At 44.9% G+C, this 21,642-nt stretch overlaps 1 protein-coding gene across 7 annotated transcripts in view; it reads left to right on the plus strand.

The window, feature by feature from the left end:
* Positions 1-21,642, plus strand: part of Pik3r5 (phosphoinositide-3-kinase regulatory subunit 5) — a 79,119-nt gene that overhangs the window by 32,003 nt on the left and 25,474 nt on the right. For all 7 annotated transcript variants that reach the window (XM_074046871.1, XM_020186164.2, XM_074046870.1 and 4 more), the window contains 4 exons: positions 13,202-13,317; positions 14,945-15,045; positions 15,975-16,043; positions 16,812-16,950. In XM_074046871.1, the coding sequence (XP_073902972.1) occupies positions 13,215-13,317; positions 14,945-15,045; positions 15,975-16,043; positions 16,812-16,950 (412 nt within the window). In that variant the 5' untranslated portion in view covers positions 13,202-13,214. The remainder of the gene's footprint in view (positions 1-13,201; positions 13,318-14,944; positions 15,046-15,974; positions 16,044-16,811; positions 16,951-21,642) is intronic.

Genomic DNA, 21,642 nt, shown 5'->3' on the forward strand with positions numbered 1-21,642 from the left:
TGTGATCCATCCTCTGGGAGTGCCTTCTAGCAGAAAGCCAGGGAGATCAGGAGGCTCACTCACCGTGTGTATTTCCCTTCTCTCAGAATATTGGAAGTGATTGTTCTTGATGGCTTTACTGCTCATCTTTTAACATTTTAAAGCTTATTGGAGGGCTGTGGCAGTGGTTCAATTGGTAGAGCACCTGCCTAGCAAGTGCAAGGCCCCAAGTTCAAACTCCAGTACTGCAAAGAAAAAAAATAGTTTATCCATTCAAGGTTTTACATTTTTGTTTTGTTTTTTTTGTTTGTGGTGCTGAGGATGGAACCTAGGGCATGTGCATGCCAGGTGACCTCTCTACTATTAAGCCAATATCCCCTGCCCTAATTTTTGTTTTTTAATGAATTTCTTATTTTTAAATAATTATAGATTTGTATGTAGTTATAAGAAATAATAGCAGTTATGTACCCCATATCCAGATTATTCCAATAGTAACATCTTACAAAATTATAGTATAGTATCACAGAGAAGATCTTGACCTTGACATTGGTGCAGTCAAAAAACACAGAATCTTTATCACCAGGAGAATCCCCATATTGCCTTTTTATAGCCACACCTACCTGCCTCCTATCCCCACCATCTCCTTAATCCCTGAAAACAAACAATATGTTCTCTATTTCTATAATTTCATCATTTCAAAAATACCATACAAATTGTGTGATACAGTATGTAAACTTCTGGTATTGACCTTTCTTGTTCAGCCTAATTTTCCAGTGGTTCATCAAGGCTGTTATGTGTCAATTGTTCCTTTTTATTGCCAGCTAATATTCCCTGGTATAGCTATACCAGTTTGTTGAATCACCTACCCATGGAGAGATACCTGGGTTGGTTCTAGCTGTGGCTATTATGAATAAGGCTGCTGCAGACATTCACGTGCATAAGTTTTTATTTCTCTGAGCTAAATGCCCAGGAGTGTAATTGCTGGGCACATAATGTCTTAATCACACATTTAGGCTAAAAATATCTCTCTCAGAACAATATTATCTGTGTTCCACAGATTTTGATACACTGTTTATTCATTTTTGTTCTTTCAATGAATTTTTGGATTTTCCTCAGATGTCTTCAATGACCCATGGGCAATTTAGAAGTGTGTTTGGTTTCCAAGTACTTGGGAACTCCTCTGTCTTTCTGTTATGGATCTGATTTGATTCCATTGTGGTCATGGAAGTCCCGCTGTATGATTTCAGTTACTTCATGGTAATGGAAATTGAGGTTGAGGTTGGTTTTAAGTCCCAGGACATGGTCAGTCTCAGACTGTGTTCCAGGGGTGTGTGAAAAGGTGTGTCCTGCTCTTGCAGGGGGGAGTGGTTTGTAACTATTGAGAGGAATGTTGAAGTCTCCACGTATAATCATTAACTTGTCTATTTGTCCTTTCCGTCCTCTCAGTTTGGGCTTCACATATTTTGCATCTTTGGTGGGAGCACGTCTAGGGTTGATCTGTCTTTTGGGTGAACCAATCCTTTATCATTGATGACATCTCTGTTTCTGGGAATTTTTTTTGCTTTGAAGTCTACTGTATGTGATATTAATATAGAATTCTTGCTTCTTTGGGTTAATGTTTGCATCATATGTATTTTCCCATCCTTTCACTTTCAACTTGCCTGTATCATTTATATTTGAAGTGGGCTTTTTGTGAGCAAATGTTTGGTAATTCACTATGATCTCTATCATTTAATTAATGGATTCAGTCCATTTAAATGCAGGATAATTATTGATAAGACAGGGCTTAAGTCTGCTATTTTATTATTGGTTTTCTGGGCTGTTTTTGTGTTTGTCGTTTCTGTCTTCTTTTTCCTGTCTTGTGTATTATTTGAACTTTTTTAGAATTCATTTTGATTTTTATCTGTGATGTCTTTATTTCTCTTCGTACATTTTTCTGAGGGGCATGATATTGTGTATGCATAACTTTGGCCTATTGATGCCATCAGTTCTAGTGAAGGCTAGAAAGCTTGCCCTCCTTTCTTCCCTCTTCCTCCCTTATTTGTATGTAATTGTCTTCACTCTGCATGTTTTAGAACAACATCGTATCTAACAACAGCGGTATCATTTTTATTCAATCATCAAACATAATTTAGAGAGCACAAGAGGAGAAGAAAAGTCTATTGCATTCATTGAGTTTTTGCCTACCTTATTCTTTCTTCCTGAGGTAATAATACTTTTTTCTATTACCATCTTGTTTCTGTCTAGAGATTTTCCTTACCAAGCTTTTAGGGCAGGTACCCTGGTGGCACATTCTTTCCATTTTCCTTCATCTAAAAACGCTTCGATTTCTCTTTCATTCCTGAAGGATATTTTTGCTGAATATGGGATTGTGGGTTAATAGTTCTTTTCTTTTAGCATATAAGAAATATTGTTTTAGTCCTTTTAGCCTTGGTGATTTCTGATGAAGAAAATCACTGGCGTTCCCATTATTTTTCCTCTAAGGTGAAGTGTTGTTTCTCTCACCACTTTCATAGCTTTTTCTTTGCTTTAGTTTTCCTAAGTTCTAAAAAGATGTCTTTGTGTGTATTTTTTGCTTTGCTTTCATTGTGGTTCCCACAGCTTTTGGCTCTGTAGATTTTCCAAGTTTTCTGCTCTAATTTCTGTGAGTACTTTTTCAGCCTTCCCTCTGTTTCCTTTCCTGCTAGGACCCGGATGACGTGAGTTTTAGACTGTTTGTTTCAGTTGTTCAGGTTCCTGAGGCTCTGTTCCTTTCTCTTCAGTTTATTTTATTTTTGTTGTTCACATTGGGTCACATAATTATCCAATACTCAAGAGCATTGATTTCCCTTTCCGTCCCCCTACATTCTGCTGCTGAGTCCATCCATTGAATTTTTTATTTCAGTTATTTATTCTCAGTTGTAGAATTTTCATTTAGTACTTACTCTTATCTCCTGTTTCTTTGCTAAGACTTTATTCTTTCATTTGTGCTCAGAGAGTTTATAATTGCTCATGAAAGCATTTTTTACTGATGACTGCTTTAAAATATCTGATGTCTGATGTCTCTGAGCATTGGTGCCTATGGACTCTCTTTTTTCATTTAGTTTGAGATCTTCTTTGTTGATGTGACAGGTAATTGTTGATGGAACTTCCACATTTTGGGAATTTTGAGAGGTATAAACTCCTCTTAAGCCTTAGTTTCATAGGATTTTTCTAAGGCTTCTCTGGCAGGGAAGTGTTGGGAATTGCCTCGTTACTTCCAGATGGAGGTGGAGGTCCCAGTTCCATACTCAACCTATACCAACTTGGGAAGAGATCCCCAATGCTACTGGGTCAAGTGGGAGCTCCAGCTTCCCCTTTGGCCTCTTTGATACTTCTCTGGCTGAGAGGGGAGGCAGGAAAGCATCATTACTACTCCAGTGTCACCATGGTGGTGAGTTCTGGGGTGACCTCATTGCTTCTGGGCAGTAGTGAAAACCCTGACTTTCCACTAGACTTCCCCTAACACCACTCATTGGAGGATGGGGGCTACTTATTACCTGGTGAGGGGTGGAACAAGTCCAGGTCCGAGTGTCCAGTGGCACTGTGGGTGGGAGGGGGCTCATTACTACCAACAGAGCTGAAGACCTGGCTCCCTGCTTGGCTTTCATAAATAGTACCCATGGCAGGGGTCTGGGAGCCTCATAACAGGCTGGCCAGAGTAAAAGTTCAGGTCTGCCTTGGTCTTCACTGCTGGAAGTGACACCAGGTTTTCTCTGTGGAGCTGGATGGAATAGAGGAGCTGTCTGTCTAGCTAAGCTGCCTCTTCCCTTACCCTTTGGCTAGAGACTAGAGTCAGCTTTTCCCATCCATATCCATTGGTTTTTCCAGGTTGCTAGCTCTTCTGCTCCAAGGTTAGAATCTATGAGGCAAATAGAGAGCCCAGGGAACTCGCCACTCTACCATGCTGTCATTCCTGTTGCCCAGGCCCCTGCTGGTCTACCTGCTACCCATCAGTCTCTTGTGTTAGCTTTATGCCTAGTGCTAGCATGTGTAGCTGTACTTCACAGGACCAGTAGGAAGGTGCATCCACTCCACTTCCCAGAGCCATTTTCTAGTTTTTATACCTGTAGCATCTGTTCCTTGTGTGATAAAAACAAAGTCTAAAGTATGAATTGTCATAAAAATATTTGCAGGGAAAGCAGAAGTTCTGTCTAATTTTGCCTCTTGGGGAGAATTGCTATAACACTTTGCTGTAGATACAGAATTTAAAACAAGATAAGGGAATTATCTTAGGGCTCTTTTTGTGCTCATGCTGGATTGTCCCCCATGAAACACTCTTGATCTCAGTTTCTTTGACATCAGGCTGTCCTCCTACTCCCTGATTCGTCTCTTCTCAGCATCCTTGTGACATCATGTGCCACTTCTGAACACAGCACGTCCTAGACTGAGTCCCTGCGCTCCTCACTCCCCTTTTCCAGGATTCATGGCTTCATTGACCACTATTTTCTATGGACCCGCAAATGTAGAGCTGTAGTCCAGACCTCTCCACTGGGGATGTAGTTTGGACAAAGCAGAACTCTTGTTTTCTGCTCCCAAACTGTCCTCTTCCCAGACTTCTCCATCTCAACAAATGTGACCCATCAGTCTTTAAGAACATACCTCCAATAAATGTGCACACCCATTTGAGGCCTAACTTTAATCAACCTACTTGTAGAGAGATTCTGACCTGACCTGAAGCCTGGATTTCCTGAATTCATTTCCATCTGATTGAGACATAATGTCAGCACTGATTCTGGCCTGTTGGTGTGAGTTTTCAATTTGGATTCTGCATATGTGCACCTATCTAGGAGGACCCAGGTAGACCTGGGCTCTAATTCTCCTTGTGCAACTTACCAGTTGTGTGTCCTTGGGCTGAAGGGGTTTGGCCACCAGGAGCTTCACATCCTCATCTGTGTGTTCAGTGAGTTCTCAGGATAAGTGAGATCATACATTTTAAGCCCCGAGGACAGTGTCTGGCCCAGAGCTGACGCTGTGTGCAGGTGGGTGTCCTCCTTCCCCTCTCATTCTTAGCACGTTCTCCTTGCCCTTCATGCAGCTTTGGTCTTCTCAGTCATTCCTGTGCCCTTTGGTAAGTAGAGAAGGGCTTGAGCAAAGTTGGTCCTGACTCTGCTCCCTTAGCTGGCCTCCTGTCTTGCACAGTCCACTTCACCCCCACCCTCCCCACACCCCCACACCATCACCACCTACCTGTTCACATTTCCTCTCTCTCCTGGCCCTGGGGCCCATCTGCTGCCCACCATCCACTGCTGCTGCTATAATAGACTCATTTGGTAGGTAAGTGTCCCTATCTTAACACGTAAGCTAGGACAGAGGAAGTGAGAAGTGCTCGCTCATGGAGAATGGATGACTAACAGAGTTAATTCAGATGAGTTTTGTGCCAGACATTTTCCCTGGAAGTCTCAAATTATAACACACAGGTGAAACAGCATGCTCAGCCCTGTGTGTATCTAGAAAAGGATAGACATTATTTCCTATGAATAGTGTGTAGGAAGAACGTGGGCTTTGGGAGCCAGGTCATCTTTCTTTCCAGATAAGGCCATAGGAACTGTGACCACAGAAACTTAGCCAAAAGAATGGCTTATCCTCCCTGAGCTGCAGGAATTGTGGATAACCATGATTATGTCAGGGTGATTACGATCCTTTAACTGTATCAGCCAGTGAAAATGCCCAGCCTGGTACCTGACATAGAATTCAGCAGTAGCCACCTCCCTCCTTCCTTCCTTCCTGCCTTCCTTCCTTCCTTCTTTCCTTCCTGCCTTCTTTCCTTCCTTCCTTCCTTCCTTCCTCCTTTCCTCTGTTCCTCCCTCCCTTCCTTCCTCCCTTCCTTCTTTCCTGTTCTCTAAGCTAAAACTCATGACGAATTGACATTCCTATGTAATATCACAAATATGTCAATTAATTCATATCTTTGCTCTTAAAAATTGTGGTAAACTATACATGTCATAAAACTTGCCCCGTTGACCATTTTAGTGTTCTGTTCAGTAGTCCCAGGTCCATTCACATGGTCATGCAGCCAACCTCCAGAACTCTTTGTCTCACAAAATTAAAAATCTGTGCCCATTAAACAATTCCCCTTCCACACTCCCTCGCCCCTGGCAACTACCACTCTAGATTCTGTTTCTATCAATTTGTTTGCTCTATATTCTTCATGTAAGTGGAATCTATCTGTGATTGGCTTATTACACTTAGCATAATTTGCTCAAGGTACATTCATGTACCATGTGTCAGAATTTTCTTCCTTTTAAAGGCCAAATAATATTCCATTGTATGAATGTACCATGTTTTGTTTATCCATTGATGGACACTTGCGTTACTCCTACCTTTTGGCTGTTGTAAACCATGCTATTGTGAACATGGATATTGAGTATTGAGTCACTGATTTTGATTCTTTTGGATATATGCCAGAAGCAGATCTGCAGGATCGTGTACTAATTCTACTTCTGATCTTTTGAGGGACGGCTGTATTGTCTTCCATAGCCGCTATACCATTTCACATTCCCACCAACAGTGCCCAAGTTCCAATTCCTCCACATCTTCACTAACACTTTGGGTCTTGTTTTTAATAATAGCTATTCCATCGGAGCATATTACATATGCATATATGAAGATGACATAATGACACCCACCAAATACTGCTTGAAAGGAGGGGTTAAGAGAATGTAATAGAGGGAGTGAACTTGTTCAAAATACACTGTATGCATCTATATAATTTTCGCAATAAGCCTTGCTCGTAATATTAATGAATCTTAATTTTAAAACTAATAACACTAATGATCTCAGTGGGTGTGACATTGTAGTTTTGATTTGCATTTTCCTAATGATTAGTAATGACAAATGCTTCTCATATGTTTACTGGTCATTGTATTATCTTTGAAGAAATATCTATTCAAGTCCTTTACCTATTTTGAAATCGAGTTTGCTGATGTTGTTTACTTGTTGGAATTCTTTATATATTCTGGATATTAGCCCTTTATCAGACAAGTGATATGCAAATCTTTTCTTCTGTTCCCATTCCCTAGGTTTTCTGTCCACTCTGTTTGTTGTAACCATGATGCACAGTTTCAAATTCTGCTATCCAGTTTGTCTATTTTTTATTTTGGTTGCATGTGCTTTTTGGTATCATCTCAAAACCATTGACAAATCCAGTGTGATACATCTTTCCCCTGTCTAAGAATTTTATAGTTTTCCTTCTTTACATTTAAACTTTTCATTCTTTTTGAATCTTTTTTTTTTTTTTTGGCAGTACTGAGGTTTGAACTCAAGGCCTCATGTTTGCTAGGTGGGCACTCTACCACTTGAGCCACTCCACGAGCCCCTTTTTTGTGTTGGGTATATATTTTGAAATATGGTCTCACTTATTTTTGCCCAGACTGGCTAACAACCTTGATCCTCCTTGATCTCTGTCTCCCGAGGAGCTAGGATTACAGGCTTGAGCCACTGTCACCTGGCTTTGAAGCAGTTCTTTAAAATATAAACCTAACTATCTAATGAAAGGGTATGCATTTCCATTTACTTTTGCCTTTTCTTTCTCTTAAAAGTTTTCTTCATAAAAATATTGCATATTTTTGACTCACACCTGTAAACCTAGATACTTGGGAGATTAGTAATAAAATTGGGATTGGGAGGATTGGGAGGATCGCAGTTCCAGGTCAGTCTAGGCAGAAAAGTTTGCAAGACCCATCTCAACAGAAAAACATGGGCCTGGTGGCACACACCTGTCATCCCAGCTACATCAGGAAGTGTAGAATAGGAGAATTGTGGTCCAGGTTGGCCTAGGCAAAAAGTGAGATCCTATCTCAAAAAATAACCAGAGCAAAAAGAGCTGGAGGTATAGCTCAAGCAGTACAGTGCCTGCCTAGCAAGCATAAACCCCAAGGCAGCTCAGCTGAGGGGCCCCTTGACCAAATAGAAGACAATTACCTTGCGAGTCCAACTGTGCATCAGAATAACTGGGGGGTCTTTTACTTCCTGGCCCAATCTCAACAGCATCTGGAGGTGGTTGGCACAATATGTGTGTGTGTGTGTGTGTGTGTGTGTGTGTGTGTGTGTGTGTGTTACGAGAGCATCATGGTGCTCAATAGACCACAGTTACTGGTGCTTAGTATGTGCACTGTATTGTGTGTTCACAATGCATATCGTAAACGTCTGTGTACTCAGTGTGCTTAACCTTGAGCTCGCACAGACCCCAAGCACACACCTGGCATTCCCTGTCCTTTTAGGTGGCACTAACAGGGTGATGGACCCAAACACACCAGGACACACAGTCCTGGCTGATGCCAACCACTTCAGTCCTGAGTCACTCCTGATCTCCTCATCCTACCATCTTCCAAGACACAGCTGTCCCTTCTCTGCTCCCTTTTCTTGTGGCTATTTAAGGCAGAACTTCCTTTGTGATCCTACTCAAACAATTTTTATTTCCAACCCAGAAAAGACACAGCAGAAACTAAAGAGAATGGTTACTGCAGGCAGTGGGAGTGAGGAGGCGTGACATTTTTCTGAGGACACTGAGACATAGAGCTTTGACTCTACATTCTGTTTGTCTTTAGCCAGTCAAAATTCTATATACTAAGGTTACTTAGGTTAGTTCTTTCAGACCTTGTCCCTTCAATGTGGCTATGTTCATCATTTATAATTTGCCATTAAGTTAATTTGTTGTTTGTACCCCACTTTTGCTCTCCTTCCACCTGTTGGACCAGGACTTCCAAAGAGACCTGGAGAATTCCAGACCAGCAGGAAAGCAATATGGGGTGCTAGCCAGAATGTGGAGACTCATGCCTTCCTCCCTGTGAGATGTGGGCCCACTAAATTCTGCCTTTTAGCACTGTTTGGAAAGCCCCCCAAGAAAACAAACCCTCTTCCCTGTCCTCCCAGGTGGCAGCCACAGAAATCTGGACACAGGCAGACCTCACCCCTCTGACTAGCCCTGGGCCTTGGTGCAGATGAGTCTTGGACAGCATGGGGTATGCTGACATGTGAAGGGGTGGAGAAGCAGAGCTGACTTCCTAGTGGATCCAACAGACCCATCCTCAATTCCAAGTCTGTGTACCCCGTTCATGGTCCCCAGTAAAGACTGAGTCCTCGGTGCTGGCTCAGAAGAGGAACTTAGAGTAGGAGCTGGCCAGTTGTTGGATATTTCAACACTACCCTGAGGGGTGGGGGGCATTCCCAGCAGCTGCTGGAATTTCACAATGGGGACTCCGCTTAACAAGGGGTGGGGGAGGGGGCAGGGTTGGGTTTAGGATGCTGGAGAGACCAGGCCTTGTTTGCCAAACTTCTGAAAAAAAAGCAACATCCTGGAGAGAAGAGGGTCACAATGCCTTCCCCTGTCACACTTTCTCCAAAGCCAGCAGAGTTCTGTGGGCAAGTCACACAAAATGTGACTCAACAGATCATCAGACGGAAATGAGCATGCTAGGCCCAGCATGGAGCGACCAAGCTCTCCCTGACCGCCAGGCAGCTCATCTGAGGGGCCCCTTAACCAGACCCTCTCTCCCGCCTCCCTCTCGCTCCCCAGGCCCAGGTCGTGGGCAAGTCCTGACTTTTAAGAAGAGCTTGGGCTGAGCTCTAGGATGCCAGAGAGGCCCACACAGCAAGAACTGCCCAGGCCCTTCAGGGTGTCCAGCTCTTCCATGAAGGCATTGATTGTCCTCATTGAATGGGGGACACTGAGGCCAGGAGGCAGAAGTCAGAGGCCAACTGTCATTGGAAGGGTGCTGGGCAGACACTAGGGTCTGATGCCCTTAAGGACTAGGATGCGACAGGGGTGGTATTGGCTGAGAGTGTTTGTCTGTGTCATGTTTGCATCACGACAGTGTAGGGTACATAGGTGACTCATGCCTACTTCCAGGCAAGACAGACTTGTCTGTCACCTTGGGTCAGGCAGAGGGGTGACTTAAAACCCAGTTCCCATGGTTTAGCCTATGCTCCAAAACAGAGACACCTGGACCCTATACAGTGCACTGCTGCTGGGAGTCCCTGCCTGGGTCACAGAGTGTCCTCGTTCTGGATGAGGCAAGGATGCGCTGAGCAGCTGAGAAAATCAGACATAGTTAGGGCTAGGGTAAGGTTTAGGGTATGAACCCCAGCAACTGGGAGTCCAAACCTCCCCAAGCAAAATCGTGGTACTGGAGTCTTCACTTGTTAGGGTGGGAACACAAGTTGTTTTCATTTTCCCTCTACTAACTGCATCTGACTGCCGAGGACCAACGTACTGTAGTTGTTAGGAACCCAGACACCCTGAGATTGTATTCTGGCTTTGCCACCTCCTGTCTATGTGACATCCAACTCCTCTGTGCCACCACTTACTTGCCCATTCCTTCCTCCCGCCACACCTGGGTCTCACAGAGATAGGGTCAGCCTTCAGCTGCTTACTGTTGGTTTTCCCCACCTTGCTGATGGCCTGCTAGCATGAAGTAGTAACAAAACTGCTCAAACACAGCCTTGTTCCTTGCATATGGCCCCCACCAGGACAGGGAGCACATGACTTTGACTTGTTCCCCTGCAAGCTACCCCTTCTCTGAATTACACTGTTGCTCCCAAGCACCTGGTGCCCACGGCCAGTTTGCTGGTCAAGTAGGTAGTAAACTGAGAATATCATGGCACCGTCCTCACTTGGCAGGCCACCGAGTCTATACAAAAAATTCTCTTAAAGCCCTTCCACCCTGGCTTTGGGGAGACAGAGGGGGCACCTTCCAGAATGATCAGCAATCCCTTTTCTTCCCAATCTTACAATGACAGATGGCACGGTCTTGTGCAACATCTGGACTGTTATCCCTCCAAGCCCAGGGTGGTTGCAGGGCCATTCTGTGGCTCTGTGGCTCTTGTAATTTTATGTAGGGCATTTGGCACTTTTGTCCTTGGAGTTGGGCCCTAGCCACAATCTGGGGAGAGGGAAAAGGTCCTACTTGCTCCTCTGTCTGTTTACACAATTCCCTGCAGCTCTTCCCGCCCCCGAATGCCTTGAACTAACCCTTACCCCTCTGGTTCTCAGCTTCTCCTTCTGTAAAATGAAGGACTGGCCAGAGACACATTGGATCTCCCTCCAAGAACTTGGCTGGGTCTAACTAGGGAGAAAGAAGCTGCGAGGACAAAGGATGGGTTGGTGACATGGAGTCCGGCTGGTTATGTTCGAGGGTCATTCATGTGAAGTGCCTGGTGGTCTGGCTCCTTCAGTAAGAACTGTCAGCTCAGGGCAGATAGGACCAAAATCAACAGGGTCTTGGCCTTAGGCTGCCCCTATGAGCAGAAAGACGAGGCCTCATCTCAGGCTTTCTTCCCCATGGACACTTACTCATGCCAGGTACCTGCACAAATAGTGAAGGGTTGAAAATGGGAAATCAACTCTGTCTGGCTGAGGATAGTGGACTCTCTACCGAGTCCAAAGGTTTATGTGACAGTTGCTGTGAAAGGGCCTAAGAATGCCCCAAGGCCCCGAATCACCAGCAAAAGGTTTTCTGGAACTGGAGGAGTGGGGCCTGGGTCAGGGTGGGTCTGAGGCTAACCCAGTCTAGCCTCAAGAGTCTGGGTCTTTGGCAAGCCCACCTCTGCATCAGACCTTGGCACATGTGCTCTGCTCTTTCCGGAATACTCACTTTCCTCCAGGCTTCCTCAACCAGCTTAAAGTCCCTTCTTCAGAGACCCCCCCAAGCAACCTGGACTGGGCTGCCCATCTGTCTTCTTCCAGCACCATCCTGTTGTCACATGGGTCACCTTCTGGGATTCCCTTTGTCTGTTTAGCTGTCAAGGTCAATGTCTCCCACCCTGAAGCATGCCCATTCTATCCACTGCTGGTGCATGGTAGGTGGTCAGGAAATCAATGACCGGGTGGATGCATGGTTTCACTCTCAGTGCACCTTCTGCATCACAGTGCACAACCCCCTTGGTCATCAATGAAGGGAGCGGGACAGCTCACAAGAGCTTGTTTTTCATAGGGTGTGTGGCCCTCCCAGACTGGAGAAATGGGAGAATTTGCCTATGTGGAGACTCTGTGATCCGAATGCTCCTTTCACCCAACTGGGTTAGGAGTTCAGATCTCTTTACATGTCATTTGCATGGCTCATCTCTGAGCTCTGAGCTTCCTCTTCTGATTTCCTGGTCTGTCCCCAGATCCACAGAGGTGGCCTGCCACTTCCTCAGCTTCCCTGATGACCTGGTGCAACTGCTGAGTGACAGTGTCTGCCTGGAAGGAGTGATTGCAGTGAAATCCCCGAGCACAGGAGCAAGTGTGGCAGAGATGGCAGCATGACAGTGGTCATGTACCCACTGAGACATTTAATCCCCCAATAGTCCTGGGAGGTCAACACCATTGTCACCCCCACTTTTCAGATAAGCAAACCGAGGTTCAGAAAAGTTGATGAATTTGCCCCAAATCTCATGGCTAGCAAATAGCAGGTTCAGACTTGAGTTCCGGTGTGTTGTGCCCAACTTCCTGTCGTGGCTTCCAGAGGACTCGGGGAAGGCTGGCCCTGCTGGAGACTCTCAATTCCCCACCCAGAGCTAAAGTTCTGAAATCCCCTGGTGAGTGGCTTCCAGCTGAGCCACCCAGCCCCTGGTCTGTCCTCAGGCCTCCGAGAAAAAGGATCAGGCGAGGGCTTTTGGTGACTGTGACATCAGGAGCCTCCAGAAAAAGGAAAGAAAAATGAAAAAAGAAGTTAGGATGCAGAAAGGACATGGGCACCCAAGCAAAAAGTGTGGCAGGAGAGGGGTGGAGGCACATGTGAGGACACCCCCTGCCCTGGCACCTCGGCCTTGGGGTGCTCAGCACACGGAGAGAGATGCAGCCCCATCAGTGGAGACCTGGGGGACACACGTCTGGAAATTTAGAAAAAAAACCCGTGTGCTTTTGATCTTCCCCTGGAGGTCCCCTGCCCAGCTGCTTGGGTCTGACCATTCTCTGGGCATTCCCTGGGCACTTGGTGACACTTCCCACTACCTGGTAGAACAGACAGGTCATGTCTTCCTCTCCTCTCTCATCTCTGACCACTTTCTTCCTCCGCCTCCATGATGTTCTGCCACAGGAGTGCTCTGTCCTGCCATCCAGATGTGCCTTCCAGAAGCTCTTCCGCCCTGGAAGCAGCTGGAAGCCCCTTTGTGTGGCCCCCACAGCACCTGAGCTGTAGAGGGCTGGGTCAGGTGTTCCCTTATCCCGGTGCTTCCTGGGAAAGGAGCTTGAGAGACTAACCACTGTCTGTCCCCTATATAGGCAATGACTCAGGATGCAGCCAGGGTCCACGACATGCACGGAGGACCGCATCCAGCATGCTTTGGAGCGCTGCTTGCATGGACTCAGCCTTGGCCTCCGCTCCACTTCCCGGTCAGGTAGGTCTGGGGAAGCTGGGAGGCAGTCAAGGGCCCAAGGAAGCCTCAGGAGCCATGGTAGGCCAGGAATGAAGTTGATGGATTCTGATTCAAACCCTGAGTATGTGACTGATCAAGTCCCTAGACCTCACCTGGGCAGGTGCCCTGATGTACTATACGAGTCCTTGGTATGTGGCTCTCTGCTTCTCCTTCGTCTTCCTTGTCCTCCGCAGGCACGTGTTAGAAGCATAGCTCCCCCAAAAAGGCATCAAGCCTGCTTAGAAACACAACTGTTGTTTTCTAAAGAGGAGCCAGGAACTGACAGGCAGATCTCTAGTGGACTTGTTTCTAGTTCCTTCCACAGCCCCACCCTTCTCCTCCCTGAGGACTAAGGGAGAACTTCCACAGACTTGCTAGGAGCAGGAGGCATCTGGGCTCCATGTTCTCAGGACTCAGAGTGTCTGCAGGCTGGACAGTTGCATCCCTGAAGGCGACTGCTGGCAGATTTTTTTACCTCCCATCTCTCATTTGCTTCCCTCACTCTCCTGCACAATAGACACCACTGCTTCTAGAACACATCTGCTTCCTTCCTCCCTGGAGACCTCGCTACCTGGAGCTCTCCCCCCATAACTACATATAGCTGACTCCTTCCTCTGCAGGGCTCAGTTCAAATGTCACCTCCACAGGAAGTGTTCTCTACCTGTGGAATTAGACAGAACTCCATTAAAAAATGTGCAACCTGTGCAAGCCATCTATGCTGTCAGGACCCCATTTGCCTTGTCTCTAAAATGGGAAGAATAATTAGAGGAACCATCTTTCTGATGAGAGGGTGGGAGCCTTGACATAACGTGTGCAAAGGCCCAGTGCCATTTTGGTACAGAGTAGGTGATCAGTAAGTACAAGTTTTCCTTCTTACCTCCTACTCAGGTTTTGGTGGAGCCCAAGCTTATAAAGTTGGGATGCGGACATCATTGGGTAAAAAAAAAATATGGAGATATCTGACTTTTGCATTTTTAAAAAAACCTTTGGCCACATGAACACGGCTGGGCCTCTGGGGCTTTGGAAAGAGCCCATGCATGTGAGGGGGCTTGGGACACGAGGTCACGAAATTCACCGTCAGTCTGCCTCCACCTCTACTGTTCTCACTCCCCACCCCCAATGCACACCCTCCCCCATCTGTGGCCACCCTTTAATTTTAGGGGTTTACCCTTGCTGACTTCAGGGAAACAGAGAAAACAAACTAAGAAAGTCTGGGGAAGTTACCCTGCTCATTGTATCTTTTCAACTGTAAATTAATTTAGCTTCCCCTTCCAGGCTCCACCAAGCAGTCCTGGGAAGTCCCATGACTGTCGTGATGTTGCAGACTTGCTCTCGGGTCTCAGACCTCTGAGGGAACCCCAGCCTGTGTCTCTGATCCCCACCCCCCCACAACCCCCTGCCCAGACAAGGTGACAAAACAGGTCATTTTAACTAAATGGGGCATGACAGGGTTGAGTGTTGCTCCAACAATTTCTCTAAGACTCTCTTACTTTGGAAAGGAATGTTCCAGCGTAGTCCCCCCCCCCACCCCGACTCTCCCTTCTCTATATCCCTGCCTAAGTATGGCCAGAGACCTGGGCTGACCACTGGCCTCTCTCACTTCATCCAGCTGGTCTGTGTCTGAACTGCTGGAGCCTGCAGGAGCTGGTCAGCAGAGACCCGGGCCACTTCCTCATTCTCCTGGAGCAGATCCTGCAGAAGACCCGCCAGGTGAGGCTAGCCAGGCAGTGGAGGGCCCAGCCGGTACCAGCCTTGTAGAGTGGAGAAGTAGGTCAGCTCTGGGGCACAAGGACCACCACAGGGGCTTGGTAAAGGCACTGGGAACCCATGAATTTTTTGTATCAATGGAGCTTGTGTATTGAAGGTTTCTAGAAAGGGGTGTGCTATTTTTAGTGTGAACATGTAGCAGGGGCACCAGTGGCCTGAAGTCAAGCCACTTCTTAAGATGGACATTGCTTGTAAGTCAAGGGATTGGAGGGGGTGGGGGAGAAAAGGAGGGAGGGAGCTTTGCTAAATTCCTTTCCTCAAAAAGATCCATGACAACACCGAGGAAGAGAAACTTGATCAGGAAAGTAAACCGAGGCCTCTTCCAACAGTTCAATCCATGGGCTTTTATGAGACAGAAGTGCATTTAATGCAGGACTGTGAGTCCTATTACAGGATTCTGGCTCTTGTATAAAGAATTTGCTTTTAAGTTTTGTTCTGTTATTTGACTCCATGACTGAGTTGGAAGACATGGTTTTCTCTCCGTTGGCCCCCAGAAGAAGAAAGTCTTGGTTTATCAAGGCATGTAGGGTCACAGTTCTGACATCACCACTTACCTGGTGCTGTTATATACTGATTACAAGAAAACCAACTCAAGAGTTAATGGCCCTTTGGAATGCTTCACTTAGAAATCCAAATATAAAGGACCAACTGCCATGCAGCAAGAGAGAAGGGTTTTGTAGAAGGGATCAAACAGAAGTTGTGGCAGACACAATATCTCTTCATGGTAAAGAGAAGGAAAAGTCTAGATTGGAGGCTGCCGAGGCTCTGCAGTACAGAAGAAGTGGTAGGGTTTCTCTGTGCCTCTAACCCCAATGAGATCCAGAATGGGCTGAGGGACCTTTAGTATTTTGACCTCCCTATCCTCTTCACAGGTCCAAGAGAAGGGCACTTATGACCTCCTTGCCCCGCTGGCTCTCCTCTTCTATTCCACTGTCCTCTGTGTAAGTCTATGTGGTCTAGCACGGGAGAGGGAGAAAAGGGAAGAACAGCCTCCACTGGGGACACTGCTCTTATAATAAATAAACAGAGAGAGAAACTGTCAAGTGATGACACTTGAGATGGGTTTCAACCCTCTGGTGCCTTCAGAGCCACCGTCTTGAGAGTCCTTCAGTAACTCCATGTGGCCACCATTGTGCCTGGTGTCTCTGGTTCCTCCTGGCTTCCATGAGGAACTGTGATAGCATGTTCATAAGCCATGAGAAATTTTAGCTCCACCTCATTTTCTACCCCAGTGATCACTTTTGCCCAGTGTTATCACCTCCTGTATTCAGCAGACTGGTGACATAGAATGACTCCACATACGTTTACTCAATCTACCCAAAGAATAAACATTTGCCTCTAGTGAAAATGTTTAAATAAAGCACTGATTATCAATTCCCCAAAGTGAGTGGCAGCAATGGCACCATCTAGAATGACTTCTGAGGTGACAGCTTTTCAGAGAGTCTCTCTCAACTGTTGGAAAACTGTGGTCTATTGGGTAAAAACAAGGTCCTTAACTGTGGGGATATCCTGGGCACCATCTTATCCATCTGTAATTCACTTCCTGTGAGTTAACTATAGTGCCTTCTGCCCTTGTCCTGACACAATGCTCCCAAGAAATGCATGTCCTTTATGGAATATTCCAGAAAGGAAGCAGAGACTGTCCTGGACTATCAGTGAGCTCTTTCTCATCTAGACCTCTCTTCTTGCTGCCCCCTCTCCATTCCTAGACTCCACACTTCCCACCAGACTCAGATCTCCTTCTGAAGGCAGCCAGCACCTACCACTGCTTCCTGACATGGCCTGTTCCTTACTGCAGCATCTGCCAGGAACTGCTCACCTTCATCGATGCAGAACTCAAGGCTCCAGGTTAGTGCTGAGGAGGCCAGTGCAAGGGAGAGCTCATGTGGTCAGGATGATCCTTGCTCTTCTGATACGGTTTTTTTGATCTGACCCTCCTTACCTTGATTCATCTCTACCCATGCCCTGCATCACAGCCTTAGAGTCTCTTCTTCATGGTGCATGCAGCATCATATGTCTGAGCTTGCAAAGCTAAAGCAGTAAACATGGGAGGTAACACAGGAGGAATCACTGGAGAAAGCTGGAGCACACATTCAGGGCAAGGATGCCCACCACTTGGCCTACACCTCTGCTCCGCTTAGCCAAGGTGTCTCTAAGGTTGTGCAGGTCAGCCAGAGAAGCCATGGAATACTGATAAGAGGTCCTTTCTTATTATTCTGTTGTCCCATGAGCAAAGAGGCTATTGAATCAGTGGGTTGACTCAGTTCTGGCCAGGGAAGGTGGTTGAGGCTAGGAATGGACAGGTTGATGACCAACCACCATGATAAGGGTAGACAAGGATTTAGTACTTCCAAGTTTTCATACATGGGATCTGAAAAGTAGACATTCTTGAGAAATTGCAAATTCTGTGATATATGGGAATGAAGCCTAAGAAAACTATGAAAGCACAAGAGAAAACACAGTCAAGTATGATTTACTGAAAGGTAGCCCCATATAAGAGTAAGTCATGTTACTATTCCAAGGAACAGAGTCATAGAACATCTCAATAACACTTGGCAAACTTCCACACCTATTCCTGATATTCAAAACCCCTCAGTATGGAAACTATTACCACAGAAGTATTTTAAATATGGCAAAAGCCCAAAGTGTAATACTGGAGGCATTTTCCATTAAACTCAATTCTCATTCTGTCTTTGCTTAGGCATTTGCCTATGCAAAAGACAAAAATGAAGACTGTTTCCTCTACTGGAAAAGATAACATTTTAATCATTTAGATCTCAAACAAATGCTTACCTGTCAAGTCTAAGAGAGTCACAGGAGTGAACAACTGTCAGAACTAGAAAACAGGTAGCTTGAGAGCCTTCCACATACCAGAACCCAGGAAGAAGACGTAGCAGAGAAAAAAACCAATGGATAGTAGCAACTAAAAGTATAAAAGAAATGTTAAAATCCACACAAGGAAAACAAACTTTACTGAAGGACAATTAATGGAAGAGACATTATTGGTGAATTGAATCAATATTGTAGTAACATCTCGTTATGAAAGTAAATGTAACCACAATCCAAACACCAGCAAGTTTCCTAAAACTTAAAAAACAACTAAAGTTTGTTTGAAAGAGTAAATGCTCTACAATAACTCTTGTTTATTTACTATGTATTTATTTATAGGTTTGAGGTTTTTGGTTTTTTGGTTTTGGTTTTGGTTTTGGGTTTTTTTCGAGACTAGTCTTGAACTTGTGGTCTTCCTGCCTTAGCCTCCTGAGTGCAGGGTTTACAGGAATGTGCCATCATGCCTGGCTTTTTATATCTTCTTAAAGAAGAGTATGAATGAGATAGTTCCCTTATTCAGTCTTTAAAGGCACCATAGGGCTGTGGTTATTAAGATGGCATGTATTATTGGCATAAGAATAGGTAGATTAATGGAACAAAATATATCTAGAAACAGATTACATATATAAAACTTTATCATTCACCAAGTGGCATCCTTAAATCAGTGATGGAATATGCAGTCATTTAACAAATGGTATAGGATATTTGGCAGGTCATTAAAATGTTGAGTTAGAATTCTATTTTTCACAAATGGAGATCCATCTCAACCATAAAAGAGCTTGTAGGTGAAAGGTGTAAGTGTGGAAAACAAGATCTTAAAAGCAGTAGAAAGAAACTAGGTTATGAGCTAGACTGGAGAAGACTTGTCAAACACATCCCCAAGACAAAAGTGATAAAGAGTTCAAAGCATAGTACTTAAGGCTTGTACTTGGCAACCCCATAAGTAAAATGACATGACAAAGTAAAAAAATAGTATTTGAGGCAAAAATTAATATATCAAACCCATAAATACTATTTATGAGTCAGTTTGAAACATGGCAAACACACCAGTGGAAATATAAATAAGGACCTGATTCAAGTCTTTCAAAGAAGAACCGTGAATGGCTGAGCAATGCCACCCAAAATATTCACCCTCACTAGTTACAAATATAAAATGAAGGAGTAAGACACTTTTCCCTATCAAATGGGCAAAGATTTTTTTCTAAAAGATGGTGAGGGGCTGGGTTGGCTAAGACATCAGCAACAGGACCCTTTCCCCACATTCCTAGAAGTCGATTCTGCTGAATAACTATGGATGTGCAAAGATTTAGCTACAGGATGTTCATCGATGCCTTCTTCCTAATCGTCAGCCAATGTCAAAAACCTAACTATTGAACATGGTTCGGTATACTGTGGCAAAGTCATTTGGTAGAATGCTATTCACTTATTAAAAATGATATTGTAGCTGGATACAGTCACTCAAGCCTATAATCCTAGCTATTTGGGAGGAAAAGGTTGGGAGGATTGAGGTTTGAAGTCAGCCCTGACAAAAAGTTCACAAGACTTCATGTCCAACAATAAAAGCTCCGTGTGGTGTGGTGTCACATGAGCCTGTCATCCCGGCTACATGGGAGGACTGAGGAAATGCCTCAAGCGGTAGAACACCTGCCTAGCAAGCTCAAAGTCCTTAGTTCAAACCCTAGCATTACCAGAAAAAAAAAAAAAACAAAAACAGCTACATGGGAAACATAAATAGGAGGATCACAGTCCAGGCCAGCCCAAACATAAACATGAAACTCTATTCAAAAAATAACCAAAGCAAAAAGGACTGGAGGCATTGCTGAAGTGGTAGAGCACTTGCCTAGCAAGCACAAGGCCCTGAGTTCAAACCCCAGTATTTAAAAAAAAGAAAAGAAAAAAAGATATTGTAAAAACAGTTTCTTAGATCAAAAGGCGTTGACTAACTCATTGAGTAAAAAAAAAAGGCAGCCCCAAAGTTGTACCCTGATTTTGTTTTTCCATTAAAATATATTCCTGCTTCAGGACCATTTTAGTATTGGTAGCATTTAATTGCTATCATACACATTAAACACACAGGATAGAAGTTTCAAATCTTATTCTCCAACTCACAAAGCTTAGGTCTGAGGTTCTGTTTATAAATACCTTTGGAAGGCACCATCACCTCCTTCCTCAATCAATCAGCTGATCTGTCTGTTCCCCAACCAGCCATCTGCTGTCTACCAACCAATCAGCTGTCTGCTGTTACAAAAGAGCTGAGCAGATAAGGGATTGGCCAACCCCAAAGTCCACCTATAAAATAATTCTCTTCTCATGCGTTGAAAGAGTTAAGAGATCCAGGATGCCCTGACGAAGAAGACTTAGAAAGGAGCTCTGGCACCTTATAATAGGCAGTCTGCCAACCTAACTTCCCAAGGCACCCTAAATGAACAAAGCAGTTTAATGTCAATCTCTTTCATTCTTTTCTCCCATTGCCCCTCCCTTTTCCCCTCAACAGCTTCTTGCTGTTGACTAGAATTCTTTTTCTAGGAAGCAAACTTTTCTTTCCTTCTATAATTTCAAGAGAAAGAATTCAAAACACAAATGGCTTGGCAGGGCCCTCAGTGTGTACCAAAGATCTAAAGGACTCCTTATTTTGAAGTGGGTAAGAAAGATGATAGGTAGAGGAGGGGTGTCACCTGTGGGAAGACCACTTCCCAATTTCAAGTAGAACCAGATGGCTCACCTCAGATGAATGCACGCTAGGCCTTGAGGTATTTTTGTGGGTGCCTAGGAAGGAGCTCGGTTCTGGGTAGATGTGGAATGGAGGGGCAGGTGGTGGTAAGGCCCAACCCTGTGATGATGAGGAGCTAAGACTGGGTGACAAGAGTCAGGCAGAGTAGCCACTGGAGATGGAAATGGAATGAGGGTCCTCAGAGCCTCACTCATTGCTGAGGCCTTCTTGACATTGCCCCTGGACCATGCAAGGCTTCCTATACCCCGATGACCAGGGAGAGGGCAGATGCCTGGAGAGGGAAATTCCCGCCATGCTGCCCATGCTAGAAACTTCTCCTCTTAGAGGGAAAGCAGAACTGAAATAGGAAACCATTAGCACTCTCTCATGTCAAAGAATCATTTTCAAACAGTTTTAAAATGCACACAAATACTCTTGAAATTGTAGAAGGAAAGAAAAGTTTTGCCTCCTAGAAAAGGAATTCTAGTCAACAGAACCTGTACTGGAGAGAGATTCTACTCATGGCTGAAGGAACAGCCAGGTAGTAGAGCTGGCTTCAAGAAACTTACCTCAGTTTCTCATATAAACTAGAATAAGATGGCAGAATTAGATACAAAAGTAATTGCTATCAGACAGGGGAATAAAACCTTTTTTTTTTTTTTGGTAGTATTGGGAGGTTGAATTCAGGGCCTTGCAGTTGAAAAGCATACACTCTATGGCTTGAGCCACATCTACAGTTAATTTTTGCTCTGGTTATTTTGGAGATGAGGGTCTCACAAACTATTTGCCTGGGCTGGCCCTGAACCATGATCCTCTTGATCTCAGCCTCCTTAAATAACTAGGATTACAGGTGTGAGCCACCAGTGCCTGAGTGTGTTGGTTATTTTTGAGATAAAGTCTTAACTTTATGCCCAGGTTGGCATGAACCTCAATCCTCCTATTTATACTTGGGCTGGCTAAAACCAGAACTTTTGGGGTTATCTTTTCTACTAAACAAACAA

The sequence above is a fragment of the Castor canadensis genome, chromosome 11, assembly GCF_047511655.1.
Source record: "Castor canadensis chromosome 11, mCasCan1.hap1v2, whole genome shotgun sequence".
In the NCBI taxonomy this organism is placed as follows: domain Eukaryota; kingdom Metazoa; phylum Chordata; class Mammalia; order Rodentia; family Castoridae; genus Castor; species Castor canadensis.